Below are 18,775 nucleotides of genomic sequence, written 5' to 3'. Positions count from 1 at the left end.
ATTTATTTTATTTTTGGTGGTAATGGGGTTCCTGGAAACCCTTCTACCTCCAGGCTACACTCCCAGACCCATTTTTATATTTTTATTTGGAAACAGGGTCTCTTAAACCAGCGAGGCTGGCTTCGAACCTGCGCGATCCTCCTGTCTCCGCCTCCCAAGCGCGGGGATTACAAGCGTGCGCCACCACGCCTGGCTCAGGTTATTTTAAATTTAAGGGAAACAGCAGTAACTGAACACCACACAAACTAATAGTCTGAGGTAGTTCACAGTTTTAACATTAGACTGTACTTTACTTTTCAGTTGTCATGGTCCTTAGGAAGCTGAGCCGTACCCCTGTACTTTTGCATTATTGTGGTGCTGGGGATGGAAGCCAGGGGCATGCTACACCTCCAAGCTATATCCCCAGCCCCATTTTGTATTCTTTATTTTTTTTTTTTACAAATATTTTGTTGAACATATTTGGTTTACATTTAAACTATACTTGGTGCCCCCCCTGCCAGTGTATTCTTTATTTTTAAACAGGGTCTCACTGAGTTGCAGAGGGCTTCACTAAGTAGCTGAGGCTGTCCGCGAACCGTGATCCTCCAGTCTCAGCCTCCCAAATGCTGGGATTATAAGCATGTGCCACCACACTCAGCTTGAAGTACTCTCTTTTTTTTTTAGTACTGGGGATGGAACCCAGGGGCATTCTACCTCCTAGCTATACCCCCAGCCCTATTCTTTATTTCTCATTTTGAAATAGTCTCCCTGAGTTGCAAAGGGCCTCACTAAGTAGCTGAGGCTGTCCTCAAACTGCAATCCTCCTGTCTCAGCCTCCCAAATGCTGGGATTACAGGCATGTGCCACCACGCCCAGCTTGAAGTACTTATGTTTATCATAGCAAATGGCCAAAATTCCAGTTTCCCAAGGATAATAACATGACTGAAAAGTAAAGTATAACCTAATGTTAAAACTGTGAACTACCTCAAACTGTAGTTTGTGTGGTGCTCAACAATGTCAGTTACTGCTGTTTCCCTTAAATTTAAAATAACCTGCCCCAGCTGAGTGTGGTGACGTTTGCCTGTGATCCTTTTTGTTTGAGACCAAGTGTTGACCATGTTGCCAAGGCTGCTTCACACTCTTCTCCACTCCTTCCGCCTCGGGCTCCCCAGGGGCTGGGCTACGGGAGCTTGCTACTGTACCTGGCCTTGCTGCATTTTTTAAACTGGATGGCGGTACATAAGAGTTCATTATTGTCTGCTTTTTATCTTTCTTTGAAATATGTGTGATATGCAAAGATGCATGAGAAAATTGGGTCTGGAAAGATACAAAAGAAATCAAGAACTTGGGTAGAGGTCTCTTGGGGGTAAAGGTCTGAGGACTTTCTGCTTTACACGTGTTTGTATTACATGAGTTTACGTAACAAGCATGCACCACTTTTATAATAAAAATAAACTAAAATGAAATTTGCAATCTATACAAACACCTCTATTTTTCTATGACAATTTAAGGAAAACCAGACCCAAATACCACTACAGAAAAGTAGAGCAGCCCGTGGGGCCGAGCGTGCCGGAGGCTCGCGGGACTGAGCGTGAGGGAGGCCCGGTGGGGCCGAGCGTGCCGGAGGCCCGCGGGACCGAGCGTGAGGGAGGCCCACGGGACTGAGCATGAGGGAGGCCCGGCGGGGCCGAGCGTGCCGGAGGCCCGCGGGGCCGAACTTACTCATGATCAGTCTCTTCAGTCTGGTCACATCATGGTAGGTATAGAACAGCAGGCAGTGAGACATTTCCCCATCCCGTCCAGCTCTGCCAGATTCTTGGTAGTAACCCTCCACAGACTTAGGCAGAGATGCATGGATCACAAATCGCACGTCGGGTTTGTCAATCCCCATTCCAAAGGCAATTGTCGCGCAGATGACCTGATGTAAAAGCAGGCCTATTAGACTCAGAATGCATTTAAAGGAACATCTTAATATTGGCCGTCTCTAGAAGCTCTATCCCTTATTTTACTTTCAAACGCAGTCTATACAACAAGCTGAAGTCTTAGCTTGGTCCTGCCATTTAGTAAGACTAACGTGAGATTTTCATATTGATAACCGGCAATTCTATTAAGCTCACAAAGATAAGGAGACGCTTCACGTGGCAGGCACTTTCTTGCACGATTCGGCATGAGCTCCTGTTGCTGGAGGTGTGGGGGTGTTGCTAGCTCACGCTGAGATCCAGGTCAGCGCACACCCGCAAGGTGTTGATCGGGAGCCCAGGGCGTTCCGTGGCTCCAGCTCCTTGGGTGACTCAGGCACAAAGGCATTCTCACCTGCTCCAGCGCTTACACTGGGTTTCCCCCATCGCAGCAGCTGATCACCACCACCACCTTTACTCATCAGCTGATTTCAGAGTCAAGCTTGTGAAATTTTAATTGAAACTCAGGTGGTTAGTAAAAGTCTGAGAGTGGCTTAAATTAAAAAAAAAAAAAAAAAGTCCAGGAACTATGGCTCTTGGCCTATGTAAACTCCTTAGTGGAAGCAAGGTGATCGTTAAATTTTAGAAGCTTGACAAATCAGTTTTCAAGAACACCCATTTTGGCTGCAAATTTGGGATCAATTTAACCCAGACCAAAATGCTCTATCTCCAGGAAAAATTACATTATACAAATAAAGCTGCAAGTCTTTTTTTTTTTTTTTTTTAGTGCTTAAAAAAATGAATTGCTACTGCAAGAATAGTATTTCAAAAGCAACGGAAATATCTGGCAGCTGTTGAGGCTAATGACTCGATTCGAGTAACCGTGAGTGCCAGAGAAGGAACTGCAAGCTACGAGACGAGGCTACGTACCGACACTGTCAACAGTAGCCCGGCTCTAGCTCAGCTGTGCATCTCGGTTTATGGCACTTTGGTCAAGAGAAATCTAGGAAGGAGGAAATGGCCCCTGGTGACGGAGAGCAGGTGGGGAGGCTGGGCAGTGAGGTGTGCTGGCCCACAGCTTGGCAAGCGCGGCCTGCAGGCTTCCTGAGGCCCAGCAACGCCTCCCACGGCTGGATGGGCTCATGGCTGTGAAGACTCCCCAGGCTTTGAGGGAGGCCGTCATGATGACGACTCTTTCTGAAGCTTTTATTTAACTGGAAAAACTGGCTTTGTCGAATTGTAACTGCTATTTCGGTGTTGTTTTAAATTTTAGGCAATCACTCTTTGTGAAGAAAAACAACCTAGTTTCATCTTTCTTTTTTTTTCTTTCCCAGTACTGGGGATTGAACCTAGGGATATTCTATCACTGAGCTATAACTCCAGCCCTTTTTCTTTGTTCTGCTTTGAGAGAGGGTCTTGCTAAGTTGCCCAGAGTGGCCTCGAAATTGTGATCCTCTTGTCTCAGCCTCCTGCTTCACCGAGGTTTCAAGTGTGCACCACTGTGCCCCATGCGTGTTTTATTCTAAATCACAAATCTACCAAGATTGAGCCTGTCCACCTGGCATAAACTAACATACCTTGATGATAAGGATTAGCATGTTTGAGAGTAGAAACAGTAAGATAAGTTGGGGAAAATCTGTTTTTGTTTTTCTTTTTCTATTCAAGTTTCTTTCTGTATGCTTGAGATTTTGCACTTTTTTTTGTGTGTGTGGTTCTGGGAATTAAACACAGGGGTGTCCTAGCACTGAGCTCTATCCTCAGCCCTTCTTATTTTGAGACAGTCTTATGCAGTTGACCAGGCCAGCCTCAAACTTATCATCTTCCTGCCTCGGCCTCCCGAGTCATGGGGAAATAGGTGTGCACCACCACACCTGCCAGTTCCCTCTTCTGATTTTGAAAACCGTCCTATTTCTGATGTCTATCATATATTTGATGGTTATATCCTCTCAGCCAGCCTGCTGTCTTCCTTAGGTACTTAATCTTAGGTTAGATTCTTATTTCCTATTGCTAATAAATGAATAACATATTCTTTTTCCCCCCTCAATTTTTGTCTTTCGCTCAACATTCTCAAGTTATGACTGATTATTTTCAGTCTTTTGGTCCTGGGGATAGAACCCAGGGGCATTCTTCCTCCAAGCCACACCCCCAGTCCTATTTTATTTTTATTTGGAAACAGGGTCTCGCTAGGTTGATGAGAGTTCCACTCCTTGCTGAGGCTATCCTCGAACCCACGACCCTCCTGCCTCAGCCTCCCAAGTACTGGGATTATAAACCACCATGCCCAGCTCAATTTCAGCCTCATTTTGGTGTTTGTTAGCTTTTAAGATGAAACATCTTGCATTCTCTATGTACAAGTTTGCTTATATCCTCTAAAAGCGTGTTCCTTGTTTGCTGATTTGTGAGCGTCACCTGGCAGCCATCCTGATTGATCCACTTGTGCTGCACCTCGTCTCTGGCGGAGTCGCTGAGGCCGGCGTGGTACGAGAGAGCGGCAAGCCCGTCTCTCTGCAACGTGTCAGCCATGGTGTCACATTCGCGCCGGGAGAGGCAGTAAATTATCCCTGAGTCATCTGCCAAGAAACCAAAACAGTATTGAGAAATGAGGACTTTTAGCATAAATAACAACACAATTTACATTATGTTCTTAGAAATATATAAACCACAAATAGAACTCTGTGGTGTGCTTACTGTATGGAATGATCACCCACACAGAATAATTCGAGCTCTGGAAATCAGATTTGACTTTTAATCCTGTACCCGTTAATGCCTGGTGAGGTGGACCTGGACAAAGCCTGGGCTCTATTTCACACAGGCTCTAAAATGGGACGGTTCCCTTATACAAATGTTGCAGAAAACATACGGCAAAGTGTTTATCCAGAGTGTTAGAAACACCTTTGATTCAGTTTCCTTCTAGAAACTAACCTATGAAATAGTGGTCTAAGGACTTATGCAAAAGTTTCCTTAATAATTTTCAAAGTTGTAACTGTTTCATGAACATTATGGAAATAACTAAGACAGAAGATTGTGAAGTAAAATATACTGTAACTATTAAAAGTGTTTTCTAAAATTGTAAAAGTCATGGAAAACTGCTCAAGATGTAGAAAAGGGGCTACATGGAAACTGCTATGAATTTCAGAATCTCATCTTAGTTAATATAACTCAAAGACAAATACACTTAGCAGAAGGCACTAAAACAACAGGCTGTATTATTCACACACCGTGGAAGCCAGAGGAAAGATATTAAAACCAAGAATTATAATACAGGTGTGTAGGAGGGAGTATTAAACACATTTTTTGTTAGCGCTTATTGTTTTCTAACCAAATGAGGTTTTATAATTTTCAGAATTGAAAGAGTTACAATATTCTGCTCTATAAATAGGTGAGTGGTATCATAATGCAAAAAGAAATATTTAATATGTCATTTTCTGTCTTCTACTGTGGTTCTAAAAAGACTTTATTCCGTTTAGACACAATTAATCATATGATTGTACTTACATGGGTGATGCTTTCGGATCCATTCTAAGCAATCAAATGCCACCTTTTTAGGCTTCTTTGGTAATACATAGTATTTCAGATTGTGTCTGTTAAAGCTCATGCTAAACCTAAAAGAAGTGCCAAACATAATACAGGGTTAGCCACTGTCACCAACTGGACGCGTCTCCCAAGCCGCACCCCCACGTGATGGCATAGGTCACCACGAGGCCTGTGCAAATATGGCCTTATCCCCCCTCCAATTTTAAACTACATTTAAATTTCAGAAAAGTATTTTAATTATGAAAAAAAATGCTTTGGCCAAAAAAAGTACAAAGCTGGTGTTGGGAAGGACGTAGAGAAATAGGACCCTCATATGTCAGCTGGTGGGAATGCAAACTGGCGCTGTTGCTTTGAAAACAACAGAGCCTGGCAGTCCTTCAAAAGGTGAAAGACAGTTACCACACACCCCTACAACCCCTCTCCTGGATATATAAATACCCAAGAGAAACAAAAACATTTAACCACACAAAACCTTGTACATGTATGCTCAGAAAGAAGCCTATTACCCATCAATTGATAAGCAGATAAGAGGTGGCACATCTACACAATGGAATGTTATTCAGAAACAAACCCTGAAAACATTACACTAAGCCAGGTATGGTGGTGCACACTTGTAATCCCAGTACTTGGGAGGCTGAGACAGGAGGATGGCAGGTTTGTGGCCAGCCTCAATTACTTAAGTGAGGCCCTTGTCAACTTAGTGAGACCCTGTTTCAAAATAAAGAATAAAAAATAGGCCTGGGGAGTAGCTTGGAGGTAGACTGTCCCTGGGTCCAATCCCCAGTATTGCAAAACAAAACAAAACAAAACAAAACAAAACAACAACAACAAAAAACTAAGTAAAAGCAGTTAGTCACAAAAGATCACATGTTAAATGACTGTTTACATGAGAGACTGAAAATAATTCTCTACACAGAAGGTACATTAGTGGTTGTCTAGGGCCGATAGGGAGATGAGAAGGAAAAGGAGATGGGACCGCTAATGGGTAAGGTTTAAGGTTTTCTTTTTTGGGTGGAGGTGATACTGGAGATTGAACCTAGAGGCATTCAACTCCAAGCTACAAATTTCAGGCTTTTTTTTTTAGGTTTTTTTTTTTTTTTTCGGTACTGGGAATGGAACCCAGGGGCATTATACCTCTGAGCTACACCCCCAGACCCTATATTTTTGGGGGGCAGTCTGGGGATGAAACCCAGGGGCATTAGATCTCTTAGCTACACCCTGTCCTATTTTTTTTATTCTTTGAGACAGGGTCTCACTAAGTTGTGGAGGGCCTAAGTAGCTGAGGCTGTCTGTGAACCATGATCCCCTCTAGTCTCAGACTCCCGAATGCTCGGATTACAAGCGTGTGCCACCACGCCCAGCTTTATTTTTTATTCTTTATTTTGAAACAGCGTCTCACTGAGTTGTGTAGGGCCTCACTAAGTAGCTGAGGCTGGCCGGGAACCAAGATCCTCCGTCTCAGCCTCCCAAATGCTGGGATTACAAGTGTGCCTCCGCCGGGCGTGGTGGCGCACACTTGTAATCCCCGCGCTTGGGAGGCGGAGACAGGAGGTTCGCGCAGGTTCAAAGCCAGCCGTGCTGGCGTAAGAGACCCTGTTTCAAAAAATATAAAATAGGTCTGGGAGTGTAGCCCGGAGGAAGGAGGGCTTCCAGGAACCCCAGTACCACCAAAAAAAAAACAAAAACAAAAACAAAAAAAACAAGTGTGCCTCACCACGCCTGGCTGTCCCTTCCAGCCTTTTTAAACTTTTACTTTGAAACAGTGTCTCACTAGGTTGCTAGGTATCTTGTTGAGTTGCTGGGCTGTCCTCCTGGAACTTGTAATCTTCCTGTCTTAGCCTGAAATTACAGAAGCGTGGCTAAACGGGTGTTTCTGGAGGGTGATAAAATGTTCTAAAACTGTAGTGATGGTGCACAACTCTAAATATAACAAAACCCACTAGATTGTACACTTATGTGAACTATATGGTATGTGCATTACATCTCAATAAAACTCTTATTAAAAACATCTGGAACATAATCTGAATTTTTTTGATTTGTGACATAATTAAAAAACTTAAAACTGTTTGCTAGTTAATTTAGTCAAATAAATTACTTTTACTAGAAGTAATAAAGCGAGATGAGATTAGAACACAAAAGTCATAGATCTCAAATCTAATTAAAGCCAAGAAAAATAGCTCTTCAACAAGAGGACGGTGGGTAACTAATTAAGAGCAACATTCACAGTTTGTTAGAGTGGAAGAGCAGACAGACCCCCAGACTTTATTACAAGTACCAAGTCTTACACTGCGTGTTAGAATAGAGTGTTAGGAATTACCAAACATCAAGTTAGAGACAGTTCCCATCATAAACAGAATGTGAAAGATCTGTAAAAGAAAAAAAAGATTATTCAAATATAAAAACCAAGTGTGTGTGGAGGTCTGAACATGCAGCTCAGTGGCAAGTGCCTGGCTGGCATTTGTGAGCTGTGGCTTTGACCCTCAGCGCCACACATAAAAGAATCCAGATCAGCGCTTCCACACAGATGGTCCCTGCAAACACCATGCTCGGGGAAAGGAAGCAGGCACAGCTGAGAAGGGGGAGAAGAGCCACACTGACGAGCACCAGAATCCTAGCTGGGCCTGGTGGCACACGCCTGTGATCCCAGTGCTTCAGAGGCTGGGACGGGAGGGCTGCAGGTTCAAGGACAACCTCAGCAAGTAGTGAGCTCTCATCAACCTAGTGAGACCCTCTTTCAAAAAAAAAAAAAAAAAAAAAAAAAGCTGGTGTAGCGCAGAGGTGGAATGCCCCTGGGTTCAATCCCCAGAACTACACAAAAAGAAAAAGAAAGTGTTCTAAATTTAGACTGTGGGAATGTGTATATGCTTCTGTGAAAATAATAAAACCCACTAAACGGTATCTTATAAAGTAATGGGTTTTATGGTATGTGAATGACATGCCTTCTTTTGGTGTGTGGTACTGGGAATGGAACCCAGGGGCATTCTGCCTTTGAGCTACACCTCTAGCCCTAGTTTTTATTCTTTATTTTTTGAAACAGAGTCTCACTAAGTTGCAGAGGGCCTAAGTAGCCAAGGCTGTCCACAAACCCCGATCCCTCCCGTCTCAGCCTCCCAAATGCTGGCACTACAAGGATGGGCCACCACGCCTGGCTTCTATGAATTATATCTCAATGAAGTTTTTTCTTTTTTTTTTTTTTGTGGTACTGGGGATTGAACCCAGGGCTTTCTACCTCCAAGGTACACCCCAGACCTATTTTTATTCTTTATTTTATTTTTGGTGGTACTGGGGTTCCTGGAAACCCTTCTACCTCTGGGCTACACTCCCAGACCTATTTTTATACTTTTTTTAAATTTGGAAACAGGGTCTCTTAAGCCAAGCGCGGCTGGCTTCAAACCTACGCGATTCTCCTGTCTCTGCCTCCCAAGCGCGGGATTACAAGCGTGCGCCACCATGCCTGGCTTATTCTTTATTTTGAAACAGGATTTTGCCAAATTGCGAAAGTTGGCCAGCAACCTGTGATTCTCCTGTCTCAGCCTCCCAAGTATTGAGATTACATGCGTGCCACACTATATTCGGTCTTATTTTTATTTTAAAACAGGGTCTGCTAGGTTGACTAGAGTCTCATTACTTGCTGAAGCTGCTCTTGAACTCGTGATCTTCTTGTCTCAGCCTCCCAAATACTGGGATTACAGGTGTGAGCCACCACACCACCTTCAATGAAGACTTTTTTTTTTTCTTTTTGCAGTACTGGGGATGGAACCCAGGGGCATTCTACCGCCAAGATATACCCCCAGCCCTATTTTTAAAATTCTTTATTTTTTATTTTTTAAACTGATTATAATTTTTATTATTGTTTTTATGTGGATCATATTGAAAATGGCACACATTCAAACTGTACTTGGTGTCCTCTCTCCTCCCCGCTTCCCCTTCTCCCCCAACAATGCGTGTCCAGGTTGACCATGCTACATTCATACTTCTACACATATTCGGATGTAGCTCCTCCATCAATCAACCTCGGCCTTCTTCCTCTCCTACTCTTCCATTTCAGCTTTGCTGAGGTCTCCCCTCCATCATCTGGAGTCCCTCTGGTATTCCTAATACTCCTTACTTTGGGCGTATTAAACATATGTCCCTGCTCTCGCTGTGCCTGCTGATCCCACTTTCCATCATCTGCTGATGGATCTAGGTTGGTTCCAGAGTTTGGCTATGACAAATTGTGCTGCTATGAACATGGGTGTGCATATATTACTGTAGTTCTCTCATTTCAGCCCCTTTGGAAAGATACCCAGGAGTGGTATAGCTGGATCATATGGTGGATCTATCCCCAGTTTTCTAAGGAATCTCCCCACTGATCCCCATAGTGGCTGAACTACTTTGCACTTCTACCAACAGCGTAAAAGAGCTCCCCTTTCCCCTCATCCTCGCCAGCATTTGTCGTTTGATTTCTTTATGCTTGCCACTCTGGCTGGAGTTAGATGGAATCTCAGCGTAGTTCTGATTGTATCTCTCTAATAGCTAATGACATTGAACATCATCAATTCTTTATTTTGAAGCAGGTCCTCACTGAGTTGCAGAGGGCCTCACTAAGCAGCAGAGGCTGTCTGCAAACCACGATCCTGTCTCAGCCTCCCTAATGCTGGGATTATGAGCGTGCGCCACCACGGCCGACTTCAATGAAGATTTCTAAAAAATCAATTCTGGCGAGATGCAGTGGTGCAAACCTAAAATCCCAGCACTTGGACGGTTTAAACAAGAGGACTGCAGGTTTGAGACTAGCCTCAGTAACTTAGTGAGACCTTGTTTCAAAATAAAATAGGGCTAGGGGTATAGCTCAGAGGTACTAATGCCTCTGTGCTCCATCCTCAGTACCAAAAACAAAAACCAATTCTGGGCTTGGTGTGGCTCGGCGGCACAGGGCTTTCCTAGCACATATGAGGCCCTAAATCCAATCCCTCGCCCTGCAAAACAATCACGATAACAATTCTGAGTTCCATTGTATTGTGAATAAGGCTGTGCTGGATGCTGCAGCTAAAAATAATACCAGGTGCAGGGAGTCCAATAGGGTCAATTGAAAGTGACGTGTGAGCTGGACATGGTGGTTCATGTTTGTAGTCCCAGTACCTGGGAGGCCAAGATAGGAGTGCAGGTTCCTGGCCAGCTGCAGCAACTTAGAGACCATCTGCAACTTAGTGAGACCCTGTTTCCAAATAAAAAAATAAAATAGGTCTCGGGGTGTAGCTTAAAGGTCGAATGCCCCTGGGTTCTATCCCAAGCTCCACAATAAATAAATAAATAAATTAAAGTGACGTGAGAAATGAATTCTTTTGTTCCCAGAATTGAGACAGTTGTTGTAGAGATGTTTACTAAGTAGTTTATGTGAATTAAAAAAAGAAGACAGAAGTTTTTTTATATAAGGAAATAAATTTTAGCTGGCCAGCTGGTTTTTCAGTGAAGACTGACATTGCTAATTAGGTTATATATATATCAGTCTCTTCCCATCGTGTGGAAGATCTTATCTATGGCCACAAAGTTTTGACAATTTTTTTTTTTTTTTGGTACTGGAGATGGAACCCAAGGGTTTTTCTACCTTTGGGCTATACTCCCAGACCTATTTTATATATTTTATTTGAAGAAAGGATCTCACTAAGTTGCTGAGAGCCTCACTAAGTAGCTGAGGCTGGCTTCGAACCTGTGCAATCCTCCTGTCTCAGCCTCCCAAGCACGGGGATTACAAGCGTGCACCACCACGCCCGGCTTGACAATGTTTTAAAAAAGCATATCACACAATAAAAACATCATTTGAAAAGGTGTACTGAAACTAACAAGATTTTTATTTCCCCCAAGTCTTTCAAATACACTGGATACATGGTACAGGGTTCTTGTTGAAAGAGTAACAAGAATACTTAGTAATCACTAAACAAGTCCTTACTAAGGCCTTTTTAAGGACCTATTTCCCAGAAATATAAAGTGAATAGCTAATGACTGTGCTTATTTTGCCAGTCAAATCATTTCCAATTCTTTGCCTCCCACAAAATTTGGCGGCCTAATTGAGCTGTCAGTTGATAGATCATTAAAAATAATTTTTGATGACAGATCATGATGTAATTTTGGCATATACTTTAGAAGAAATTCAAATAATTGAGTGTTACTGCTACAATAAAATGCCTTCCATTCCCATCTACGTGTTTACGTAAGCAACATTTCTCAGTGCTTACATCTATAAAAATAAGAAACACAAACCGATCCAGTTCATCTGTAGATTTACGAATTGAAAAACAAAACAAAAAAATCTTATCTCATTAGGAGACACTTTATTTATTTTGGGGGTACTGGAGATTGAGCCCAAGGGCATTCTACCTCCGAGCTATATCCCCAGCCCTATTTTCATTCTTTATTTTGAAACAATCTCACTGGTTGCAAAGGGCCTCACTAAGTAGCTGAGGCTGTCTGTGAAAAGTGATCCTCTTGTCTCAGCCGCCCAAATGCTAGGTTTACATTTACAAGCGTGCACCCCACACCTGGCTACTTTAATTTTGAAAAAGGGTGTTCCTAGGTTGATGAGTCTGACTACTTGCTGAAGCTGTCCTTGAACCTAGGATCCTCCTGTCTAACCTCCCAAGTACTGAGATTACATGCATATGCCATCACGCCCAGCTAGAATTACTTTTAAAATACATTAGCCAAGCACAGTGGCACACTTTTTGTAATCTCGATACTTGGGAGGCTAAGATAGGAGAATCGCAGGTTCAGGACCAGCCTCAGGAGGCGGGGCCAGGAGCCAGTGAGGCGGGGCCAGGAGCCTGTCCTGCAACGGGGCTGGGACCGGGCCTGCTCCACAGCAAAGGGCCAGCGGGTCCCTGCAACCATGCGGCCAGGAAGCACTGGAAGCTGCTGCTGCCTCACCTCATCTCTCAGCAGATCCCCAGATCCAAGTGATCTCTATTAAAAAAAAAATTGGTTGTGAGTGGATCATCTTGTCAAAGTTACTCGCCTAGCTTTCAGGATTTCAGTAAGTGTGAATAAGTGTGAAAACTAAAAGAAGGACTTCCAAGGAAGAAAGAAATTGTAATTGATCGATGTAGAGAAACAGAAGCTCTAATACATTGTTGGTGGGATTGTGAGTTGGTGCAACCACTTTGGAGAACAGTATGGAAGATCCCCAGAAGAAGGAAAATGATCTTACCATATGATCCAGCAATACCACTTCTGGGTAGCTACCAGAAAGAATGAAAACCAAAATATCAAACTAATGCATGAGCAACCAGGTTCATAGCTGCACAGTTCACCATTGCCAAACTGTGGGACCAGCCAAGATGTCCTTCAACGAATGAGCGGATTACAAAACTATGGGATGTGTACACAATGGAATTTTGCCCAGCCATAAGGGAGAACAAAATTATGGCATTTACAGTGAGATGCCACAAAGGTAAGAAATCAGATGATTTTCCTAATGTGCAAAAACTAGGAAGAAATGGATAACAGGAGGAACTCTAGATGAAAAAGGGATCCTCTAGAGGAGCAATGAAGGGGACAGATCTGAGATGGGAGGGGGAAGAGGGAAACTCTTTAAAAAGCACATGATGTGCTTAAACATCAAAGTTAATCAGGAAACCAGGCACGGGAAGGAGGGAGGGGGAGGGACTGGGTAGGGGCTGATTGGGTGATGTGTGCATGTGTATCTCCACAAGGTTTTTATCCCATTAAGATGTATGACTACACTGCACCAATAAAATTTTATTAAAAAAAAATAAAAAGACCAGCCTCAGCAACTTGGCAAGACCTTGTTTCAAAATAAAAAGAGCTGGGTGTAGTTTGGAGGCATATACCCAGTACCACCAAAACAAACAACCGACCCGCCCCAAGCCAAAAATATTACCTTTGGGCAAAATTCTGTGGGAGAAATGAAAGGGAATTCAAAGAGAAAAGAGGAAAATGTAAATGGTCTGACAGTTAAAGAGTTAAACTATCTGACTCTTTATTGGGGGTGCTAGATATTTTGCCCGGGGCTTCCCGCAGGTCAGGTGCTCTGCCCCTGAGCTACATCCCCGGCCTGAGAGTTAAACTTGAAAACTGTGTTTGCCAGTGCACATGCTATTATACTGTACGCTACTAGACATGTGTTAAGGAGCCAGGTGACAGTTTTATTTTAAAATGTTGATATTTAGAATGGACCATATTCTCTATCTAAACTTATGTTGAAGAATTATAGGTGTCAGGTTGAAAACATGCGTGTGGCCGGGCGTGGTGGCGCACGCTTGTAATCCCCGCACTTGGGAGGTGGAGACAGGAGGATCGCACAGGTTCAAAGCCAGCCATGCTGGCTTAAGAGAGCCTGTTTCCAAAAATAAAAAAGTATAAAATAGGTCTGGGAGTGTAGCCCGGAGGTAGAAGGGCTTCCAGGAACCCCAGTACCACCAAACAAAACAAAACAAAACAAAAACCCAAACATGCGTGTGGTTCAGGCTTCTCCTAGGAGGCATGGTGGCCAAGGGTGTGCTCGGCTCCAGGCACCCCCACGGAGCCCCAACACCGCGTGCCTAACCCCAGCCCTCTCTGCTCTTCCCCTCCTACCTTCCAAACAGGTCACTGGGTAACTGGCAGCAGCCACCTGCCCCGGAAACCTGTATAAACTTCAAGCCCTGCCCCTTTGGGTCATGCTGGTTCCGCTCTGCCTCTCTTTTGACTTGTTCCCTCCTTCCTGTTACCACCACCATTTACAGTTTCAGCAACCTTTATCTGGAGATCTGAACTGCTCCAAAATTCAAAACACTCTGAGCAACAATGCGATGCCACAGGTGTAAAACTCCATGCCTGGCCTCCCAAGAAGGGAGGGCAACACATATAGGCATAATGAAACAGCACACAAACTTATTTTCAGGTACCTCACAAGGTATGGTGTTTAGACCTAGATACTATCCCCAAGATATTTCACTGTATATATGCAAATATCCCCAAATCTGGACAGCCCCACATTTCTGTATTTCAGGATATTCAAAATCTATTTATTAAATGTAGACAAAAAGCTATGGAGCCAAAAAGTAATGTGATGGGTGATTGGTTGCCTAAGGCAGAAGGGGAAAGGCATTGGCTGTTGGTGAGCAAGGAGTGTGTGTGTGTGTGTTACTAGGGATTGAACCCAGAGGCATTCTATCTCCAAATCACACCCTCACCCTCATTTTTTTTTATTATTATTTTGAAACAGGATCTCACTAGGTTGATGAGAGTCTCACTCCTTGTTGAGGCTGTCCTTGAACCTGCGATTCTTCTATCTCAGGCTCCCAAGTACTGGGATTATAGGCATGTGCTATCACACTTGGCTGTAAGAAGCCCCCCCCCCCCCCTTTGGTAATTACTAGAGATTGAACCCAGGGGCATTCTACCTCCAAGTCCTCTACACCTCTAGCCCTATTTTTAATTCTTGACTTTGAAACAGGGTCTCACTAAGTTGTGAAGGGCCTCACTACGTAGCTGAGGCTGTCCACGAACCCGTGATCCTCCTATCTCAGCCTCCCAAGCACTGGGCTTACAAGAGCATGCCACCATGCCCAGCAAGAAGTCTCTTTTATGGAAGACAAAAATGTTCTAAAACTAGAGAGTGGTGTTAATTACGCAATCCTATCAACAAACTTATAAAACAAATCACTGAATTGTACGCCTTTTGTCTTTTGAGGTACTGGGGATGGAACCCAGGGGCATTTTACCTCTGAGCTACATTCCCAGCCCGATTTTATTCTTTTATTTTGAAACAGGGTCTCACTAAGCTGCATAGGGTCTCACTAAATTGCTGAGGCTGGCTGAGAACTTGCAATCCTCCTGTCCCTGTCTCCCAAGGACTGGGGTTACAAGGTGCACCACCACACCCACTTGAATTGTATACCTTAAATAGCTAAGCTTAGCCAGGCGTGGTGGCGCACGCTTGTAATCCCAGCATTCAGGAGGCTGAGACTGGAGGATCGCAGTTCGCGGACAGCCTCAGCTACTTAGTGAGGCCCTCTGAAACTCAGTGAGACCCGGTTTCAAAATAAAAAATAAAAATTAGGGCAGGGGGTGTAGCTTGGAGGTCGAATGCCTCTGGGTTCCAGCTCCAGTCCCACAAAAATAAATAAATAAATAAATAAATAAATAAATAGCTGAGGTTAATGGTATGTAAAATTATTTCTCAATATGGCTGATTAAATTTTTTAGAAAACTACTCCTTCTACAATACCTGTTTCGTCACTATTATTATTATTATTATTATTATTATTATTATTATAATACATTTGTATGAGTGTGTTTGTGTATATAACTAAGGATTGAAGCCAGGGCATTTTACCTCCAAGCTACATCCCCAGCAATTTTTCTTTTTCTTTTTGCAGTACTGGGGTTGGAACCCAGGGACATTCTACCTCTGAGCTACACCCCCAGCCCTATTTTTTATTCTTTATTTTGAATTAGGTTCTCACTGAGTTGCAAAGGGCCTCACTAAGTAGTTGAGGCTGTCTGCAAACCCGAATCCTCCTATCTCAGCCTCCAAAATGCTGGGATTACAAGCGTGTGACACTCCGCCTGGCCTCTTTTTGTTGTTCTGAAACAGTCTTGCTAAGTTGTTGAAGCCAGCTTTGAAACCTGTGATCTTCCTGTTTCAGCCTCCCAAGCACTGGGATTATAGGTGTGAGCCTCCCTGCCTGATTTGTTGTACTTGAGTTTTTTGTTGTTTTTGTTTTTTAATCTTTGGGATGGGGAAAGAGAGGACTGCCTACCTCATAAGACTTTTGTGTGCTGAGTTAATACTCATAAGATGCTAAGAGCAGTGCCTGGCGTACTGCAGGTGCTAACTATGTAAGTGTCAGCTCTCATCATAGTTGTATCCTAGCTGGCTCTGTATGTCTCTTTGCTCTCTCCTTCTTTCTTTCTTTCTTTCTTTCTTTTTGTGCTAGAGATTGGACCCAGGGTCTTGCATGCTAGGCATGTGTTCCACATCTCAGCCATATTCCCAGCAATCCCAGTTCAACTTTAAAGATCCTAAAGGAATGGCATATGTACCTCCCAAGGAGAGATTATTACCACAGACTGGCAGGAGGAGAGCAAGGGACCGTGGCTCCAGCTGGAGGGACAGTCGCAGGGCTGCGACACAGCAGCAGTTGGGCAAGTCAAATCCCAACAAGCGGACCATCGGCAGAAAAAGATCGGGAAACAGTGTACCAGAAAGTGGGCCTAAAAATCTAGTTCCACGACAGGATCTATGCCCTCCCAAATGCAAAAGCACCAAATATATTAAGGAGTCAACAGACGTATCCAAACTCACACGTTTCCTCCAACTCCTCCATATGTCTCGTTTATTCATTCTCACCGAGTGCCAGTTACGCACGCAGCGCCACACGCTAGAGAGACGAGAGCGTTTCTCCCAAACACGTCTCCTCTCCAGGCACCAGGGAAAGGGATTCAAGGTGCTGGTCTCTAAACAAATATGTGCGCTGTTTACTCAAACAGAAACCACAGAGCCTACTCTTACAAAAAGTTATTCAAATGTAAAAGGAATTGGCATATATAATTTCTTTTAGCTTTGCTTTTTTCAATTAATATAATTAACAAAAAAAAGGGGGCCTGGGGGTGTAGCTCAGTGGAGAGCACTTGCCTGGCATGTGTAATGCCTCAGGTTCAATCTCTAGCACGGCAAAAAGACAAAAAACAAAAACAAAAAGAAACAAGAACCCCCCAGTAGATTGTATCTGGCATAAGCAGATGGAAAAAAAGCTAAAAACAGTGCCCGTTAGAGAAAGGGAAAATTTTACAGATCAATGTAGTACTTATAAAACAAATCTGCAGCATAGTTATTTATTAGAATCTAGGATATAAAGTCTTAAGCAGTTTTTTCTAAATACATACCAATTATGGAAGCAAAAGCTCTTCCCCCACAAATTTTACACAAACACTTCTCTGCAAGTGAAATTAAATTAAGATATTTAATTATAAATTTTGTGATCACACACACAAAATTCTGAGGACTCTAAAATTCTTGCTTTTGAGTGTGGTTATTAGTGCTATAAAAAGTGCTATCAGCAACAAGATACTTTGGGCTGGACCCAAACAACTTAAAGACTGGAAGAAACTCAAAAGTTTCTAAAACAAAGTGTCTAAACCAAAGTTCCTTGTTTTAGATCAGATAACTCAGGAGTCAACTCAATCTGCAAAGGCCTTATAGTTACCTTAATCCCGTGTCCCTCCAGGAAACTTTCAATTCTGTTCATAACCCTGAGAGATCCTATTGTCGTTTTTGCTTCTTACACTATTTGTAGAGCCGAGCTGCCCTTCTGTCCTACACACACACAGAGATGGGGCTTCACTTCCCTGTGTTCCTCAGGCTGGACTTGAACTCACGGTTCGTGACCCTCCTGTCACAGCTTCTTGAGCGCTGCCACTACGAACATGTGCCACCCTGTCTAACTTGTCACTGAAGTGAACAGAAGCTGTGCTTTAAAGTTTACCACATTGGGTCGGGCGTGGTGGCGCACGCTTGTAATCCCCGCGCTTGGGAGGCAGAGACAGGAGGATCGTGCAGGTTCGAAGCCAGCTGCGCGCGCTGGCTTATGAGACCCTGTTTCGAAATAAAAAAGTATAAAAAATAGGTCTGGGAGTGTAGCCCGGAGGTAGAAGGGCTTCCAGGAACCCCAGTACCACCAAAAATAAATAAATAAATAAATAAATAAAGTTTACCACATTATTCTCTCTTCTCCCTCCAAGATATACCCCTAGCTCACGTTTTTTATTTTGAAACACAGTCTAAGTTGATAAGGCCTCAAACATTTGACCCTCCTGTCGTGGCTCCCAAATACTATCCACTCTAATATTCTGTTTCATTATTGTCCCTTTGGGTCTTCCATGTTAGTGATGGCTAGACTTCAAATTCACAGAGCCTGCTAAAGCAGGAGGAGGAGGAGGAGCAGGAGGGGGAGGGAGAAAGAGAGAGTTTTTGTGTGTGTGTTTTATTTATTCTTTGTGTTACTGAGAGGATGGAACCCAGGGGTCTTCTACCTCTGGGCTACATGCCCCAGACCTGTTTAATTAATTAATTTATTATTATTTCTTTTTGGTGGTACTGGGGTTCCTGGAAACCCTTCTACCCTGGGTTACACTCCCAGGCACATATTTTTTATATTTTTATTTGGAAACAGGGTCTCTTAAGCCAGCGAGGCTGGCTTCGAACCTGCGTGATCCCCATCTCCGCCTCCCAAGCGTGGGGATTACAAGTGTGCGCCACCATGCCCGGCTAACTTATTATTTTTTTTTTTGGTGGTACTGGGGTTCCTGGAAGCCCTTCTACCTCCGGGTTACACTCCTAGACCTATTTTTACATTTTTTTAAATTTGGAAACAGGGTCTCCT

At 43.5% G+C, this 18,775-nt stretch overlaps 1 protein-coding gene across 1 annotated transcript in view; it reads right to left on the bottom strand.

Annotated features, from left to right (window-relative positions):
- The window catches only part of BLM (BLM RecQ like helicase), a gene marked incomplete at both ends in the record, with an annotated part of 67,233 nt that overhangs the window by 25,299 nt on the left and 23,159 nt on the right, over positions 1-18,775 (bottom strand). Inside the window, 3 exons of the mRNA XM_080690787.1 lie at positions 1,702-1,897; positions 4,287-4,447; positions 5,373-5,479. Of these exons, the coding sequence (XP_080546913.1) occupies positions 1,702-1,897; positions 4,287-4,447; positions 5,373-5,479 (464 nt within the window). The remainder of the gene's footprint in view (positions 1-1,701; positions 1,898-4,286; positions 4,448-5,372; positions 5,480-18,775) is intronic.

This window comes from Muscardinus avellanarius, assembly GCF_963383645.1.
Source record: "Muscardinus avellanarius genome assembly, chromosome: 3".
NCBI classification, from domain to species: Eukaryota; Metazoa; Chordata; class Mammalia; order Rodentia; family Gliridae; genus Muscardinus; species Muscardinus avellanarius.
This window is presented reverse-complemented; position numbering and strand designations above follow the sequence as displayed.